General features: G+C 42.0%; 1 protein-coding gene across 1 annotated transcript in view; it reads left to right on the top strand.

The window, feature by feature from the left end:
• The window catches only part of aopep (aminopeptidase O (putative)), a 473,316-nt gene that overhangs the window by 4,435 nt on the left and 450,740 nt on the right, over positions 1–18,141 (top strand). Inside the window, exon 3 of the mRNA XM_070882030.1 lies at positions 5,008–5,171. Coding sequence (XP_070738131.1) covers positions 5,008–5,171 — 164 coding nt within the window. The remainder of the gene's footprint in view (positions 1–5,007; positions 5,172–18,141) is intronic.

The following is an 18,141-nucleotide window of genomic DNA, read 5'->3' as shown; positions in this document are numbered from 1 at the left end:
CAGCCTACCCTCGCCGCACATCACTGCCCTCATATCAAGATTCACGGTGTGGCCGTCGAAAATGTGGACCACGTCCCATACCTCGGGAGCCTCTTGTCAACAAAAGCAGACATTGATGCAGAGATTCAACATCGCCTCCAGTGCAGCCTTCGGCCACCTGAGGAAAAGAGTGTTTGAAGACCAGGCTATCAAACCTACCACCAAGCTCATGGTCTACTGGGCTGTAGTAATTCCCATCCTCCTGTATGGATCAGAGGCATAGACGATGTACAGAAGGCACCTCAAGTCGCTGGAGATATATCACCAATGATGTCTCCGCAAGATCCTGCAAATCCCCCGGGAGGACAGACACACCAACATTAGTGTCCTCGCCCAAGCTAACATCCCCAGCATTGAAGCACTGACCACACTCGATCAGCTTCGCTGGGCAGGCCATTTAGTTCGCATGCCAGACACGAGACTCCCCAAGCAATTGCTCCGAGCCAAAGGTGGGCAGCGGAACCATTACAAGAACACCCTCAAAGCCTCCCTGGTGAAGTGCAACATCTGACACCTGGGAGACCCTGGCCGAAGACCGCCCTAAGTGGAGAAAGTGCATGCGGGAGGACGCTGAGCTCTTTGAATCTCAACGCTGAGAGCGTGAAGAGGTCAGGCGCAGGCAGCAGAAGGAGTGTGTGGCAAATCAGTCCCACCCACCCCTTCCCCCGACGAATGTCTGTCCCACCTGTGACAGGGTCTGTGGCTATCGTGTTGGAATGTTCAGCCACCAAAGAACTCACTTTAGTCTCCGAGGGACTGCCTATGATGATTATCGTTAGAAACCCGAGTAAAGCTTCCCTAATGTACCTAAATCCTAGCCTTAGAGGAGCTGCCCCTACTACACCAGTGTAACATATTTTCCATTTCCCAACCCATCTATTCTGTGATCACTCTGAATGATGATTGCCAATTAAAATCGGACATTGAACAGTTTTATCCTCTTGTTGCATACCTACCAGAAACTGGATTGAGACTGTTGAGACACATTTCACATATGGCCCTTCTACATGGCAGCAAAAGAATACTTTCATCTGAGGCTCCAGAGGTCTAACCCACTTGCAGCACCCAATCATTGCAAAACACTATGCTTACTATTTGTTACATGGTAGTAAAGTGTAATGTTAAAAATAATGCTGCCTTCAGTAATTGTTTTCATTAGCCAATCACAATGTTATCGTTGAGCTTGGATGAAAAATATTGTATAATCCTTTTTATTACAGTATCTGAACAGTAAGCGTGTTTATTTGAGCATGTTATCTATTTTAATCTTTAATCAACTGAAATAACTTGTGGTTCTGGCCAATTTAAGGTAGACATGACTATGTCATTATTTTTGTTGGTTATTTAGTATTGGATATTTATCAGCTTAATTATATTAAAATATCAAAGTCTGTATAAATTGTCTTGTTAAAGCACAATACACCCAAGTTCAACTGCTTAATTACATGTATGTTCTATGATACTGAATACCTGGTACTTGAGCATTGTAGGATAAACTGACACAGTTTGATGCTGCTTGGCAGTGTGCTCAGTTACACAATGAACTGCATAAGGACAGAATCGTGTTAATTTAAAAAATCTGGCCTATTTTCTGTTCCTTTGGGATCAGTGATCACTAGAGTTTGGCCAAAAGTAGGATGAAGATACTGCAGTTAACTCATTATAAAAATTGCAGATATGCTGATTTAACTGCTATCTTGGAATCTCCTAACTAATGGATGCAGAGGGTGAATGATGAGTATGAGGCAGTTCTTGTTTTTCCACAGCCACTGACATGAGAAACTCATATCATGTTGAGCATTCTATTTATGCTGACAAATATTTAAGGAACACGTCACTATTCTGTTTCTGTTTAAAAACAAATACAGTACTAAAAGATTAACCAAAATAATCAGCAACTCTGATGGCTGTTATTGCACTACCCATCCAGATATGGAAGAAGGAAAAGAAAGAACAAACTTGCATCTAAACTTGAATTTAAATTACATTTTGCGTACTTTCATGTCCTAAGGCACTTCACGATCAATTAAACGTCACTATTATCTAGGCAAACGCAACAGCCAAATTCTGTGCAGTAAATTACATAAATGACCAGGTAACCTGTTTCCGTACTGCTGTTTGAAGGATAAATGTTGCTAAGTACACCTGTAGAATTCCCCTGTTTTTCTTCGAATAGTGTGGTGGATCATTATCACCTGAACAGGCAGGCAGTGCCTCGGTATGACATCTCATCAGAAAGGCCGTATGTCCAACAATGCAGCTCTGTGCTGCACTGAAGTATCAGCTTCAATTGTGTGCTCAATCCTGGAGTGAGGCTGGAAACCATGTTCTTTTGACTCAAACACTTAGCCAAGCTGAAAGGTCTCGAGATTTGATCCTTGGTCTGTACTGATCTTAGCCAGAACAGTGGTGGGGGCACTGTAGTCGGCAATGCAGGATCCTAATGTTTGAGAAATTGGCAATAAATGTAATATTTAAAGCATATAACATATGTTTCCTTCTGTGGGCATTTTTGTTTCAGTTTTTAAAAAAATCCTTGCTTTATTCTCCACTTTTTTTATGCTTTGTTTCTGAAAACTTAATTTAATCCACATGCAATAGTTTTCAAATCCCACATTGCTCTCTTCCTGGGTGGGTGGGTGGATGGATGGATGAATGAGAGAGTGGGCTGGGAAAAAGCCAAGTTGTGAATATTCCATCATTGGCACTCCCTGCATCAAAGTTGAAATCAAGTTTCTTCATGTAATCACTTCTTAATTCTTTCTATTGCTGGATCTCAAAATTGTGGCCTCCCTTAGTTCCTTATGTATTTCCTTCATTTGACAATCTTCAGCATTTTAAAATCTAACCATATGAGCAACTTCACAATTTACCTCATCTCTTTTACTGTGTTCAGCTTCACATTGGTCCCTGACCTTCATCCTGGTTATGCAATCTACTTATTACAATTATTGAGTGGGTTGCACATTCCATTTCATATGCATTGAAAAGTCTCGTGTCCTGCTATCTGAGTGAGAAAACCCATAATAAACCTGTCAACATTTAACTGCGTTACCTGTTACTGCAGATTGCCAAACCTTGCATCAGGTAGATTCTCCCTTATTCGGCTGCTCACCTGCCCGTCCGTTTGGTCTCGCATTCGCATGCTGGTTGGCATGCTAAATAAAATCTGGCCTGTTCTACGTCCTGCTACCATAGTGCCCTGACCTCTCAGAAATGGGATTACACCTTGACGACTCCACCGTTTAGAACGTACTCCTATAACCATCCCCTCCACAGAGCAATGTTTCAACCATTGCCACCCTCTCTCCCAATGAGCAGCCTTGTAACTGCTCCCCTAGTGATTTCCACCCTACTATCCTATTTCTCTAATCAACTGGTTTCACCCAACTGAGAATTTTGAGACTCTGCTGTTGCCTCCCCCCCCTCCTTCCCACAAACCTGGCCGTACTTTAACTGCCATAACTCCCCCCCCCCCCCCCACATTGACTAGCTTTTCAGCCTCTCGATAGATCAATTCGATTTTTGAATATTAAGGGAATCAAGGGATATGGGATAATGCAGGAAAGCGGAGGTAGAAGATCAGCTATGATCTCATTGAATGGCGGAGCAGGCTCGAGGGGCCGAATGGCCTACTCCTGCTTATAATTCTTAAGTTCTCCCCACCTTCCATGAACAGCAGTTTGGTCATTGCCACGCTTTCCCTACAGAAGAGGGAGATAGTCTGTGGCCCATTGCCATTTCTCCCCATCTCCACAGGACATCAAAACAGGCCCTGTGAAATTGTTAGTCTCCCGCTCCCCCCCCGTGTCACTGATTATTCAAATATCCTCCTCCTTTCCCGTGTTCTTCTTTCCCCCCCTCCCATCTTCCTCCATCCCACCCTTCTATCCTTTTATCCCCTTGCTGCCCCCTCTCTGTATATCTCCTTTTCTCCCTCCCCACCCCCCTTCCCACCTGTGTCTGCCTCTTAGTGGACCCCAAACTATAGAGTATTTCGACTTTGGTCTTACTAAAGTTTTACATAGATTCACCATTACATCCCTACTTATTTATTCTTTACCTCATGCCATAAAACCCAGTATACCATTAGCTTATAGTCGTATCTACTTGAAATGCTGCTTTTAATGTTTTGTTAATCTAAAGCCCCTAAATCCCACTTTCAGTCTCTCTCGATAGATCGATTAGAGTTTTGAATCATTCAGCCTTTCCTAATTCAAAATTGACATTGCATCTTTTAATTTTTATTTTACCACAGTTAAGTAAAATTTACTGACATTGAATTCCATCTGCTAATTTTTAGCTTTCCACCATTTTATCAATAATCTCCTTGCAGCTTCCTCTGGTCCTCAGAATTATTTACAATGCCTCTTATTTCAGTATTGTCTGCAAATTTGGATATCACTCTCTCTAGCTCTATATTCAAATTATTGATGCACACAGTAAACAGAAGTGATCCAAGAACAGAACTATGAGACACTGCTACCCACTTTTATCCACTCTGAGAAATTGCTGTTCACTCTGACTCTCTGTTTCCTCCCTTCTAGCCAGTTTTTAATCCAATTCGCTACATTTCCCCTAATTCCATGCATTTAATCTTCTCCAATCGTCTCCTTTGTGGTACCTTGTCAAAGGCTTCTGAAAGTTTATGTACACCAAATCCATTGTATTTCCCCACCCTCCATCTCTATAATCTCCTGAAAGAACTCTTATCAAGTTTGCCAAGCCTGTGCTTCCTTTCTGAGATCGGTGTTGGCTGCTTCTAATTATTTTATCTTTATCTCGATATTTAGTAATTTCATCTTTGTCAAAGAATGCAAAATTTTCTTTATCACAGATGTTAAACTCAGCGCTGTCTCCATTTTTGGAAATGGGTATTCCAATCATAGAGCTACCAGGTTAAATAAATGGTATGTTGATAACACTGATCCTGTTTTTAAAAAAAAATATTTATTTTATATATTTCAGGCCGTGTGTATATACAGCAGGATCACCTATAAACAACAGAGCACTATTTCCATGTCAGGAGCCACCAGTAGCCATGGCAACATGGCAGGCCACAGTTTGGGCCCCAAAAGATTCTGTGGTTCTAATGAGTGGTGAAAATTGTGCTGAACCACACCACGATGGAGGTAAAAAAAAATCAGAAGAATTTTGTATTCCTACATTGTCTGAGCAGCTATAAATGAGAGAATGTAGAACAAATATTGTAAGCAAATAATTACTTTAAAAAATCTGTAAATTATTAAATTACAATGTTTAAAATAAACTAGACATTTCTAAACTTTGAAATGGATTAAAGGATTTGTGCCAGAAGTTCTCCAACACCGCAAGTTTCTGACTTTGACTATCATCGGAGGAGTTCCCTGACCACCATTTCCATCCCTCTCCCTGGCAAGTGATTGAAATTGAGCCAGACCGTTTGCAACCATGGTATTGTGTTTGACCCTGAGATTGGCTTCCAACCACATATCTAATCCATCACCAAGACTGCCTTCTTCCACCTCTAACATCGCCTGACTCCAACCCTGCCTCAGCTCATCAGCTGCCGAAACACTCAACTAAGCCTTTGTTACCTCTAGACTTGACTATTCCAATACTCTCCGAGCCAGCCTCCCATCTTCCACCCTCCATAAACTTGTGCTCATCCAAAAATCTGCTGCCCATATCCTAACTTGCACCAAGTCCTGTTCACCCCCACGCTGGCCGACCTACACTGGCTCCTAGTCTGACAACGACTCAATTTTAAAATCCTTATCCGTGATTTCAAATCCTCATGGCCTTGCCCTTCCCTATCTCTGTAACCTCCTTCAAGCCTTCGAGATTTCTGCGCTCCTCCTATTCTGGCATCTTGCACAGCCCCACTTTTGGGGTTATCCACTTTGGTGGCAAAAACAGGGAGGCAGAATATTATTTGAATGGTGACAGATTAGTAAAATGGGAAGTGCAACGAGACCTGGATGTCATGGTACATCAGTCATTGAAAGTTGGCATGCAAGTACAGCAGGCGGTGAAGAAGGCAAATGGTATGTTGGCCTTCATAGCGAGAGAATTTGAGTATTGGAGCAGGGAGGTCTTACTACAGTTGTACAGGGCCTTGGTGAGGCCACACTTTGAATATTGTGTACAGTTTTGGTCTCCTAATCTGAGAAAGGACATTCTTGCTATTGAGGGAGTGCAGCGAAGGTTCACCAGACTGATTCCCGGGATGGCAGGACTGACATATGAAGAAAGACTGGATCGACTCGGCTTATATTCACTGGAATTTAGAAGAATGAGAGGGGATCTGATAGAAACATATAAAATTCTGACGGGATTGGACAGGTTAGATGCAGGAAGAATGTTCCCGATGTTGGGGAAGTCCAGAATCAGGGACTACAGTCTAAGGATAAGGGGTAAGCCATTTAGGACTGAGAGGAAGGGAAACTTCTTCACTGAGAGAATTGTGAACCTGTGGAATCCTCTATCACAGAGAGTTGTTGATGCCAGTTCATTAGATATATTCAAAAGGGAGTTAGATGTGGCCCTTACGGCTAAAGGGGTATGGAGAGAAAGCAGGAATTGGGTACTAAAGTTGCATGATCAGCTATGATCACATTGAATGGTAGTGCAGGCTCGAAGGGCTGAATGGCCTACTCCACCTATTTTCTATGTTTTTATGTTGAATCGTTCCACTGTGCTTTCAATTACCTTGGTCCTAAGTTCTGGAATCCCTCTATAAACCTCTCCACCTCTCTGTTTCTCTCCTACTTTAAGATGCTCCTTAAAACCGACCTCTGACCAAACATTTGGTTAACTGTCCTGTTAACTCCTTCTGTGGCTCACTTGTCAATTTTTTTTTATTGCCAATGCTTTTGTTAAGTGCCTTGGGATGTTTTTCTATGTTAAAGGTGCTATATAAATGATTGTTTTTGTTATTAGATAACTCAACCTCATAAATTCTGAAAATTAAATTTCCCTTCTACCTCATAGATGACATACATTGTTTATGCCTTTTCTTGCTATTTCTTCAACTTTGGTGTCCTGCTATACCATGTTCTATTTCTTGGACGATGTTCAATGTACTTTTGTAATTAGCTAGCTGGAGATGTGTAACCGTGACCTGAGATGATGCTCCCTTCAGTTTTTGTTCCCCCCTCTTCCTTTAGAGTAGAATCTATCTCCATCTGATAGCTCCTCCGCTGATAGTTAAATTCAGAAATTTGCTGTGTCGGGAACTTCTGCCATAAATCGACATTCCATCCTGCCATGGCACAGTGCACCGAATCACTTTACACACTTTATTTTTGGGTCCAGTTAAGTAAAGCTGGTGACATTATCAATTAAAGCTTATTTTGGACATGAGCTGGGAATTTTTCCCCTTTCTTCCCAGCTTTGTTGCAGGGCTTCATACTTACCGACGTTTCTGAGGCTGCAACACGTGGTTTTCTCGTGCGTTTTTTTTCTTCCAAAAATAGGTTCACCGAATGGTCAAACTTAGGCGGTGCAATTTTTTTTCGCATTGCACCAGGGCAATCCACTTTTTGTCGCTATTTTCAAAACGCCATTTTGGGGTTTGGGGAATTTTATGCAATTGATTTTAAGATCAAAAAAGCACTTTTAACGGGAATAATCGCATTAAAACATGCATTTGGCTGGGGCAATTCTAACCCTAGCGTTTTCAACGGTTGTTCTAAAAAGACATAACTAGAAACCAAAACAGAGTAAGTTTTTGTTGCATCTTGGTCCCAGGTGTTTTAGAGTAGAAAAAACATTATATGCTCTTGATTCCCTTATGAATTTGCTTTAGAATTGGCTTATCACTATATATACTGGTTATGCTATGCAACATGCAGTGAAATGTCTATATACCATAATAGTTGAAGTTGATTAATATAATATCAGCAACTTGTAGTTATATAGCACCTTTTAATGTATTTAAAAAATAGTCCCAAGGGCTTAACAGAAGCCCGAGGGGACAAAATGGACACCAAGTCAAGAAGGCGATATTTGAAGCGATGACTAAAAACTTGGGCAAAGTGCAGAGTTTTAAAGAAGGCCTTAAAGGAGGAGAGGGAGTTGAAGAAGTAGCAGGGTTTATAGAGGGATTTTCAATATCTAGGCTCTCGGTGGCTAAAAGCTCAGTTGCTAATGGTGGGGGGAAGGAATGCAGAAGAAACTGTAGTCAGTGGCACGGAGGGGAGGAGGCGGGGGTCGGGGGTGGGGGGTGCGGGTGGATTGTAGGTCGAGAGGAAGTTACAGATATCTGAGTGAGGTCATGAAAGGATTTAAACACGAGAATTAGAATTTTAAATTTGAGGTGTTGGGGACCAGGAGCCACTTTAGTTCAGTCATGGTTCTGTTGTGGAAACCTACACAATTTACTACTGTCTGTCACAACAATTGCCACCACCACAAAAATAAACTTACCAAAAATGAATTAAAACAGCCTCACAAATTCTGCTCTTGTGCAGAGTAGCGTAGAGTAAATTTTAAGGCAGCTGCACACATCTCAGGGTGTGGATTTGTACTTGCAGTTTATTATTACAACTTCTTGCTGTGTTACTGTATATTGAAATATTGTGCACTACTGTGTAGGAGTGTAACTATAATTGCTGATTTTTTTTTTACTAGTGTACAGCAAAAGGAAAGACATTCTAGTAAGTCAATAAATATTGAAAATGCAGCATTTGAGACACTTCTCCTGGCTGCTCTGCACCATTGTTCTGTGTCACCAAGGGTTTGCATTGTCTTTCTTGCAGGGTAATTTCATGTTTGGATGAGGCAAGATTCGTAAGGAGGGAAAATTTTAATGTGAATCACTCCATGCTACCTTTGCTCACGACCTATTGTTAAGCATTTATATATCATATATAAATATATATATATATATATAATATATATATGTGTGTGTGTGTGTGTGTGTGTGTGTGTGTGTGAAGTGAGTAAGAGACTGTAACTTTGAGGTTCATTTGATATCCTTAAACCAGTTGAGATTAATTCAAATAACTTTTGATGTCATATGAACCCCTTAATTAACTGACAGTCTTATTGCACACTACTGACCATCCATAGTTCTAAAAATGGGGAATGATCTCTCAGTCCATATGCAGTATTAAGTGTAGCATTGGTGTTCTCTTTAAAAGGGTATTTAATGACTACTTAGCTTGCAAACCTGACATTTCTGCATCTAAAATGAGACTTTTTTGAGATGATTGGAGAAGTAGATCTCCTGTAATTTTCATCATAAGGCTACTTTTGAACCTTCCTGTTTACACTGTTCAAATACACCATATTATTTGAATTGCAGTGGACTTGAATTATCCACCAATCTATAATATGCTGAAAATGACCTTGTCTTGCAGAGATTGGTACGCTAATATCATACAAGTTTATGAAGCTCAAAAACTGCTGTTTCCTTGGTTTGGGAGTATTGGTTCAAACAGGGCTGCATAATAAATTGTAAATGACATAGTTTGGTGAACACGGGTGCTGCAATCATAGAGTGGATTTTCGTTATGTCACATATTGGCAGGATTATTTTGGCACACAAAAGTAATTAGATTGGCTGATGCCCCTGCATTGATTTACTGCATAAAGTCTTTCAATCTGAAACCATAATAATGTTGACTAGGAATACATATATAGATTGTAAAGCCAGCTTTCCTTGTGTTTAGTGCAATATCCTCAAGTTTATCTCCCCCCACCCCTCTATCTCTTATTTTCCTCTCTTTGCTTCCGTTTGCAGCACAGCTGGCTGTTGCCAGTGCTGGGGGTCTGCTCCCTCCCAATCAAGTGACAGAAAGGAAGAGACTGGGCTGTCCCACCATCCATGGCACAAGTGTTTCACTGCAGCCCTTTTAATTCTGCAATGATGGTTGAATAGCTCTGTCCCATTGGCGATCCACCATACAGTGGTATTGTGATGCTTAATAACAGTTGGTCTTTCTCTGAGTCACTCCTAGAAAGAGATAGTTCACTGTTTCTAAAGAGATATTTTATTTAGTGCAAGGTAAAAAAAAATTATTGACTTACGAAAAGTACAAATTAGATCGAATAGATTAGGACTCTGCGTAACGCTACTTGAAAAAAGCTTTCAAATCAAATTGGGCAAGGTAATTTTTCTCAGCACGGAAACTATCAGAGATAAAGAATGGTTTGAGTGCACTTATGATTATGGTTCATGTGATGCTCACGTTCAATAAATGCCTTTGGTCAGGAAATAGCAAGTCAAAGGATATTGATCTGAACTTACTGGAATGATGAAAATAATTTATTGTTCTACTGTTTTAGAACCTCTTCAGTTTACATTTACAAGTCAAAATAAATAATGGAAATAGATTAACTATTGCTTCTTCTGTTGTAGGTCATAGCAACAAAAAGTAAATAGCAGTTGATGCTGCAGCATGTTAGTTTATAAACACTGCCCTACAAAATGTCATGATGCTAGGTTGCACTTGGGATTCCTGACACAGTAAGTTCTTGATGTAGGCGGTGTAGAAAACTGCCAACCAGCGGCCAGGTATTTCCTCATGAGTGTAATGGTATGTAAGTCACTTCAGCCACTCTTGTATTCCTCACTTTAGCTGGTTCAAGAATGAGCAGATATTTTCTGGTATTAAATATGTACTTCTTCCAGAAAAGCAGTGCCATTCAGTTGTTCACCAGCAGGTGATGTGCTTCTTTAGGGCTGTTGACCTTGTTTCTTGAGACTGCAGTGCTCTGATTTCTCATAGTGCCCTATCTAGCAGCAGCGAGAACTAATTACACCCCCCTCCTCCCCCTGCAAATGGGAATGATATGTTGATATTTTACAGATGACCACAAGGTAATGTTATCTGTAGTTTTACTGAAGGTAACACCAATTGTATCAATTTTACTCCAGCACTGCTTGTTTTGTGCACTCCTCTTTGCAAAACCCAGTGTTGTCTGTGTACATTATTTTTGAATCTTGACAGGAGCTGTGCTCTTGATTTCCACCATGTTCTGCTGGTATCAGTGATATTTATATAATGATTTTCTGTGGCTCCAGTTTTGTCTTTGCTGCACTGCTTTGACTAATTCTCAAGGAATTATTTTGTTGTACCTTAATCGGTGGCATTTCTGGCATGAAAAATGTTGATAGAGAAATTGGAATTTGCCATGCCTGACACTTTGTGCCTGAAAATATCAGACGCAGCATGGATTCATGAAAGGGAAATCATGTTTAACTAATTTACTAGAATTCTTTGAGGATATAACGAGCATGGTGGATCGAGGTGTACCGATGGATGTGGTGTATTTAGATTTTCAAAAGGCATTCGATAAGGTGCCACACAAAAGGTTACTGCAGAAGATAAAGGTACGCGGGGTCAGTGGAAATGTATTAGCATGGATAGAGAATTGGCTGGCTAACAGAAAACAGAGAGCCGGGATAAATGGGTCCTTTTCGGGTTGGAAATCGGTGGTTAGTGGTGTGCCACAGGGATCGGTGCTGGGACCACAACTGTTTACAATATACATAGATGACCTGGAAGAGGGGACAGAGTGTAGTGTAACAAAATTTGCAGATGACACAAAGATTAGTGGGAAAGCGGGTTGTGTAGAGGACACAGAGAGGCTGCAAAGAGATTTAGATAGGTTAAGCGAATGGGCTAAGGTTTGGCAGATGGAATACAATGTCGGAAAGTGTGAGGTCATCCACCTTGGGGGAAAAAAAACAAAAAAAGGGAATACTATTTGAATGGGGAGAAATTACAACATGCTGCGTTGCAGAGGGACCTGGGGGTCCTTGTGCATGAATCCCAAAAAGTTAGTTTGTAGGTGCAGCAGGTAATCAGGAAGGTGAATGGAATGTTGGCCTTCATTGCGAGAGGGATGGAGTACAAAAGCAGGGAGGTCCTTCTGCAACTGTATAGGGTATTGGTGAGGCCGCACCTGGAGTACTGCGTGCAGTTTTGGTCGCCTTACTTAAGGAAGGATATACTGGCTTTGGAGGGGGTACAGAGACGATTCACTAGGTTGATTCTGGAGATGAGGGGGTTACCTTATGATGATAGATTGAGTAGACTGGGTCTTTACTCGTTGGAGTTCAGAAGGATGAGGGGTGATCTTATAGAAACATTTAAAATAATGAAAGGGATAGACAAGATAGAGGCAGAGAGGTTGTTTCCACTGGTCGGGGAGACTAGAACTCGGGGACACAGCCTCAAAATACGGGGGAGCCAATTTAAAACCGAGTTAAGAGGAATTTCTTCTCCCAGAGGGTTGTGAATCTGTGGAATTCTCTGCCCAAGGAAGCAGTTGAGGCTAGCTCATTGAATGTATTCAAGTCACAGATAGATAGATTTTTAACCAATAAGGGAATTAAGGGTTACGGGGAGAAGGCGGGTAAGTGGAGCTGAGTCCACGGCCAGATCAGCCATGATCTTGTTGAATGGCGGAGCAGGCTCGAGGGGCTAGATGGCCTACTCCTGTTCCTAATTCTTATATTCTTATGGTGTTCTACCAGTAGTTATATGAGGAGTATTATGAAAATTAGCCAATTTGTGGTCCAATGACAACTATCATTTCTTTGGAGGGCATGCTTTACAATTTGTACTGTGCGTTCTGCTGCACCATTTGAAGCAGGGTGGGACGCTGGAACCTTGGTATGTTTCACACTATTTTTGCTCGTGAACTGTGCAAATCCTTAATGAAATTGTGGTCCACTGTCAGAAACAATTTCTTCTGGGAGGTCAAATGAAGAAACATAGAAACATAGAAAATAGGTGCAGGAGTAGGCCATTCGGCCCTTCGAGCCTGCACCGCCATTCAATGAGTTCGTGGCTGAACATGCAACTTCAGTACCCCATTCCTGCTTTCTCGCCATACCCCTTGATCCCCCGAGTAGTAAGGACTATAACTCCTTTTTGAATATATTTAGTGAATTGGCCTCAACAACTTTCTGTGGTAGAGAATTCCACAGGTTCACCACCCTCTGGGTGAAGAAGTTTCTCCTCATCTCGGTCCTAAATGGCTTACCCCTTATCATTAGACTGTGTCCCCTGGTTCTGGACTTCGCCAACATTGGGAACATTCTTTCTGCATCTAACCTGTCTAAACCCGTCAGAATTTTAAACGTTTCTATGAGATCCCCTGTCATTCTTCTGAACTCCAGTGAATACAAGCCCAGTTGATCCAGTCTTTCTTGATATGTCAATCCTGCCATCCCGGGAATCAGTCTGGTGAACCTTCGCTGCACTCCCTCAATAGCAAGAATGTCCTTCCTCAAGTTAGGAGACCAAAACTGTACACAATACTCCAGGTGTGGCCTCACCAAGGCCCTGTACAACTGTAGCAATACCTCCCTGCCCCTGTACTCAAATCCCCTCGCTATGAAGGCCAACATGCCATTTGCTTTCTTAACCGCCTGCTGTACCTGCATGCCAACCTTCAATGACTGATGTACCATGACACCCAGGTCTCGTTGCACCTCCCCTTTTCCTAATCTGTCACCATTCAGATAATAGTCTGTCTCTCTGTTTTTACCACCAAAGTGGATAACCTCACATTTATCCACATTATACTTCATCTGCCATGCATTTGCCCACTCACCTAACCTATCCAAGTCACTCTGCAGCCTCATAGCATCCTCCTCGCAGCTCACACTGCCACCCAACTTAGTGTCATCCGCAAATTTGGAGATACTACATTTAATCCCATCGTCCAAATCATTAATGTACAATGTAAACAGCTGGGGCCCCAGCACAGAACCTTGCGGTACCCCACTAGTCACTGCCTGCCATTCTGAAAAGTACCCATTGACTCCTACTCTTTGCTTCCTGTCTGCCAACCAGTTCTCAATCCACGTCAGCACACTACCCCCAATCCCATGTGCTTTAACTTTGCACATTAATCTCTTGTGTGGGACCTTGTCGAAAGCCTTCTGAAAGTCCAAATATACCACATCAACTGGTTCTCCTTTGTCCACTCTACTGGAAACATCCTCAAAAGATTCCAGAAGATTTGTCAAGCATGATTTCCCTTTCACAAATCCATGCTGACTTGGACCTATCATGTCACCTCTTTCCAAATGCGCTGCTATGACATCCTTAATAATTGATTCCATCATTTTACCCACTACCGATGTCAGGCTAACCGGTCTATAATTCCCTGTTTTCTCTCCCTCCTTTTTTAAGAAGTCGGGTTACATTGGCTACCCTCCACTCCATAGGAACTGATCCAGAGTCTATGGAATGTTGGAAAATGACTGTCAATGCATCCGCTATTTCCAAGGCCACCTCCTTAAGTACTCTGGGATGCAGTCCATCAGGCCCTGGGGATTTATCGGCCTTCAGTCCCATCAATTTCCTGAACACAATTTCCCGACTAATAAGGATTTCCCTCAGCTCTTCTGACTAGGTCCTCTGACCCCTTTTATATCCGGAAGGTTGTTTGTGTCCTCCTTAGTGAATACCGAACCAAAGTACTTGTTCAATTGGTGTGCCATTTCTTTGTTCCCCGTTATGACTTTCCCTGATTCTGACTGCAGGGGACCTACGTTTGTCTTTACTAACCTTTTTCTCTTTACATATCTATAGAAGCTTTTACAGTCTGTTTTAATGTTCTCTGCAAGCTTCCTCTCGTACTCTATTTTCCCTGCCCTAATCAAATCCTTTGTCCTCCTCTGCTGAGTTCTAAATTACTCCCAGTCCCCGGGTTCGCTGCTAATTCTGGCCAATTTGTATGCCACTTCCTTGGCTTTAATACTATCCCTGATTTCCCTTGATAGCCATGGTTGAGCCACCTTCCCTTTTTTATTTTTACGCCAGACAGGGATGTACAATTGTTGTAGTTCATCCATGCGGTCTCTAAATGTCTGCCATTGCCCATCCACTGTCAACCCCTTAAGTATCATTAGCCAATCTATCCTAGCCAATTCACGCCTCATACCTTCAAAGTTACCCTTCTTTAAGTTCTGGACCATGGTCTCTGAATTAACTGTTTTATTCGCCATCCTAATGTAGAATTCCACTCTGTCCCAAGGGGCCTCGCACAATGAGATTACTAATTAATCCCCTCTCATTGCACAGCACACAGTCTAAGATGGCCTCCCCCCTAGTTGGTTCCTCGACATATTGGTCTAGAAAATCATCCCTTATGCACTCCAGGAAATCCTCCTCCACCGTATTGTTTCCAGTTTGGTTAGCCCAATCTATGCATATTAAAGTCACCCATTATAACTGCTGCACCTTTATTGCATGCACCCCTAATTTCCTGTTTGATGCCCTCCCCAACATCACTACTACTGTTTGGAGGTCTGTACACAACTCCCACTAACGTTTTTTGCCCTTTGATGTTCTGCAGCTCTACCCATATAGATTCCACATCATCCAAGCTAATGTCCTTCCTAACTATTGCATTAATCTCCTCTTTAACCAGCAATGCTACCCCACCTCCTTTTCCTTTTATTCTATCCTTCCTGAATAATCTTCGCAAAATATCTACATAAGAACATAAGAAATAAGAACAGGAGTAGGCCATACGGCCACTCGAGCCTGCTCCGCCATTCAATAAGATCATGGCTGATCTGATCATGGGCTCAGCTCCACTTCCCTGCACACTCCCCATAACCCCTTATCCCCTTATCAATTACGAAACCGTCGATTTCTGTCTTAAATTTATTCAATGTCCCAGCTTGCACAGCGCTCTGAGGCAGCGAATTCCACAGATTCACAACCCTCTGAGAGAAGAAATTTCTCCTCAGCTCTGTTTTAAATGGGCGGCCCCTTATTCTAAGATCGTGCCCTCTTGTTCGCGTCTCCCCCATCAGTGGAAACATCCTCTCTACATCCACCTTGTTAAGCCCCTTATAATCTTATACGTTTCAATAAGATCACCTCTCATTCTCCTGAATTCCAATGAATAGAAGCCCAGCCTACTCAACCTTTCCTCAGAAGACAACCCCCCTCATCCACGGAATCAACCAAGTGAACCTTCTCTGAACTGCCTCCAAAGCAAGTATATCCTTTAGTAAATATGGAAACCAAAACTGCACGCAGTATTCCAGGTGTGGCCTTACCAGTACCTTATATAACTGTAATAAGACTTCCCTACTTTTATACTCCATCCCCTTTGCAACAAAGGCCAAGATACCATTGGCCTTCCTGATCACCTGCTGTACCTGCATACTAACCTTTTGTGTTTCATGCACAAGTACCCCCAGGACCCGCTGTACTACGGCACTTTGCAATCTTTCTCCATTTAAATAATAACTTGTTCTTTGAATTTTTCTGCCAAAGTGCATGATCTCACACTTTCCAATATTATACTCCATCTGCCAAATTTTTGCCCACTTACTTGGCCTGTCTGTCCTTTTGCAGATTATTTGGGCCCTCCTCACTCATTGCTTTTCCTCCCATCTTTGTATCGTCAGCAAACTTGGCTACGTTACACTCAGTCCCTTCTTCCAAATCGTTAATATAGATTGTAAATAATTGGGGTCCCAGCACTGATCCCTGCGGCACCCCACTAGTTACCAACCAGAGAATGAACCAGTTATCCCAACTCTCTGTTCTCTGTTAGTTAGCCAATCCTTTCTGCATGCTAATATATTACCCCCAACCCTGTGAACTTTTATCTTGTGCAGTAACCTTTTATGTGGCACCTTGTCAAATGTCTTTTGGAAGTCCAAATACACCACATCCATTGGTTCCTCTTTATCCACCCTGTTTGTTACATCCTCAAAGAACTCCAGCAAATTTTTCAAACATGACTTCCCCTTCATAAATCCATGCTGACTCTGCCTGACTGAAATTTGCTTTTCCAAATGTCCTGCTACTGCTTCTTTAATAATGGACTCCAACATTTTCCCAACCACAAATGTTAGGCTAACTGGCCGATAGTTTCCTGCTTTTTGTCTGCCTCCTTTTTAAAAATGTTTTACTTGTTGTTATTTTCCACATTGGAAACACCTCGACCCACTTCGAATGGCTATCAATCACAATGAACAATTGTTGTCCTTCTAGCTCAGCAAAATCAATAGCCTTTGCCACACCCTGGGAGGCCATTTCCATGGTTGTAATGGTACTGATGGTGGTTGCTTGCTTACCGATTGACATGTCATACACTGACTGACGATGTACTCTATATCTTTATCAGGACCTGGCCACCATAAGTAACTGCGTGCGAAACTCTTGGTCAAGCACATTCCCCGGTACTGGTCATGGAGGTCTCCTAATAATTTGGACCTGAATTTATTTGGTAAAACCACTCGCAACCCACATGATACAATCTTTATCGACTGATAATTCATTCCTACTAATGAAGAATGGATGAATATCTTTGTCTGTTACCTGGTTTGGCCAGCCATTTGCAATATAATCATACACCATTGACATCACTGAGTCACGTTTGGTTGCTCTATCAATCTCTTCAGCTGGTGACTGGCAGTTCATCAATGTATGAAAAATAGAACACTTCTTTCCTATTGGGTGTAACTTGTGATGGGGAAGGCAATCTCGACATGGCATCAGCATTACTGTGATCAGCTGATCATCTGTATTCAATATCATATGTATAAGCTGACAAAATCAAAGCCCATCTCTGCATTCGGGCTGCAGCTAATGTTGGAACTTGGGGACTTTGGATGGAAGATTGCTGTCAGGGGCTTTTGATCCGTAATGATGGTAAACTTAGGACCATACAAGTATTTGTGGAACTTCTTAACGCCAAAAATTAATGCCAAAGTTTCCCTTTTGATTTGCACATAATTACTCTCACTGGCACTGAGAGTGCCTGAAGCAAAATAAATTGGTCTCTCCTCCCCGCTGTGCAGTACATGAGAGATCATTGCCTCAAGTCCATACGGAGAGGCATCACATGCTAGCTTGATCCCCTTAGATACGTCATCCTGAACTAACATGGTGCTCTCTACCAATTTGCTTTTACACTCCTTGAATGCAGTATCGCATTCTTCTGACCACTTCCAATGGACTTGTTTTTTCAATTGTTCATTCAGTGGATGTAATACTGTAGTCAAATTTGGTAGCAACTTCCCATAATAGTTCAAAAGCCCCAAAAATGATCGAAGTTCAGTGACATTCTTGGGAGTGGGTGCATTTCTGATTGCATCCAGCTTCCCCTTGGTTGAATGTAAACCAT

This window comes from Pristiophorus japonicus, chromosome 1, assembly GCF_044704955.1.
Source record: "Pristiophorus japonicus isolate sPriJap1 chromosome 1, sPriJap1.hap1, whole genome shotgun sequence".
Classification (NCBI taxonomy): Eukaryota; Metazoa; Chordata; class Chondrichthyes; family Pristiophoridae; genus Pristiophorus; species Pristiophorus japonicus.
The sequence above is the reverse complement of the archived record's forward strand: the minus strand, read 5'-3'. Positions and strand labels throughout refer to the sequence as shown.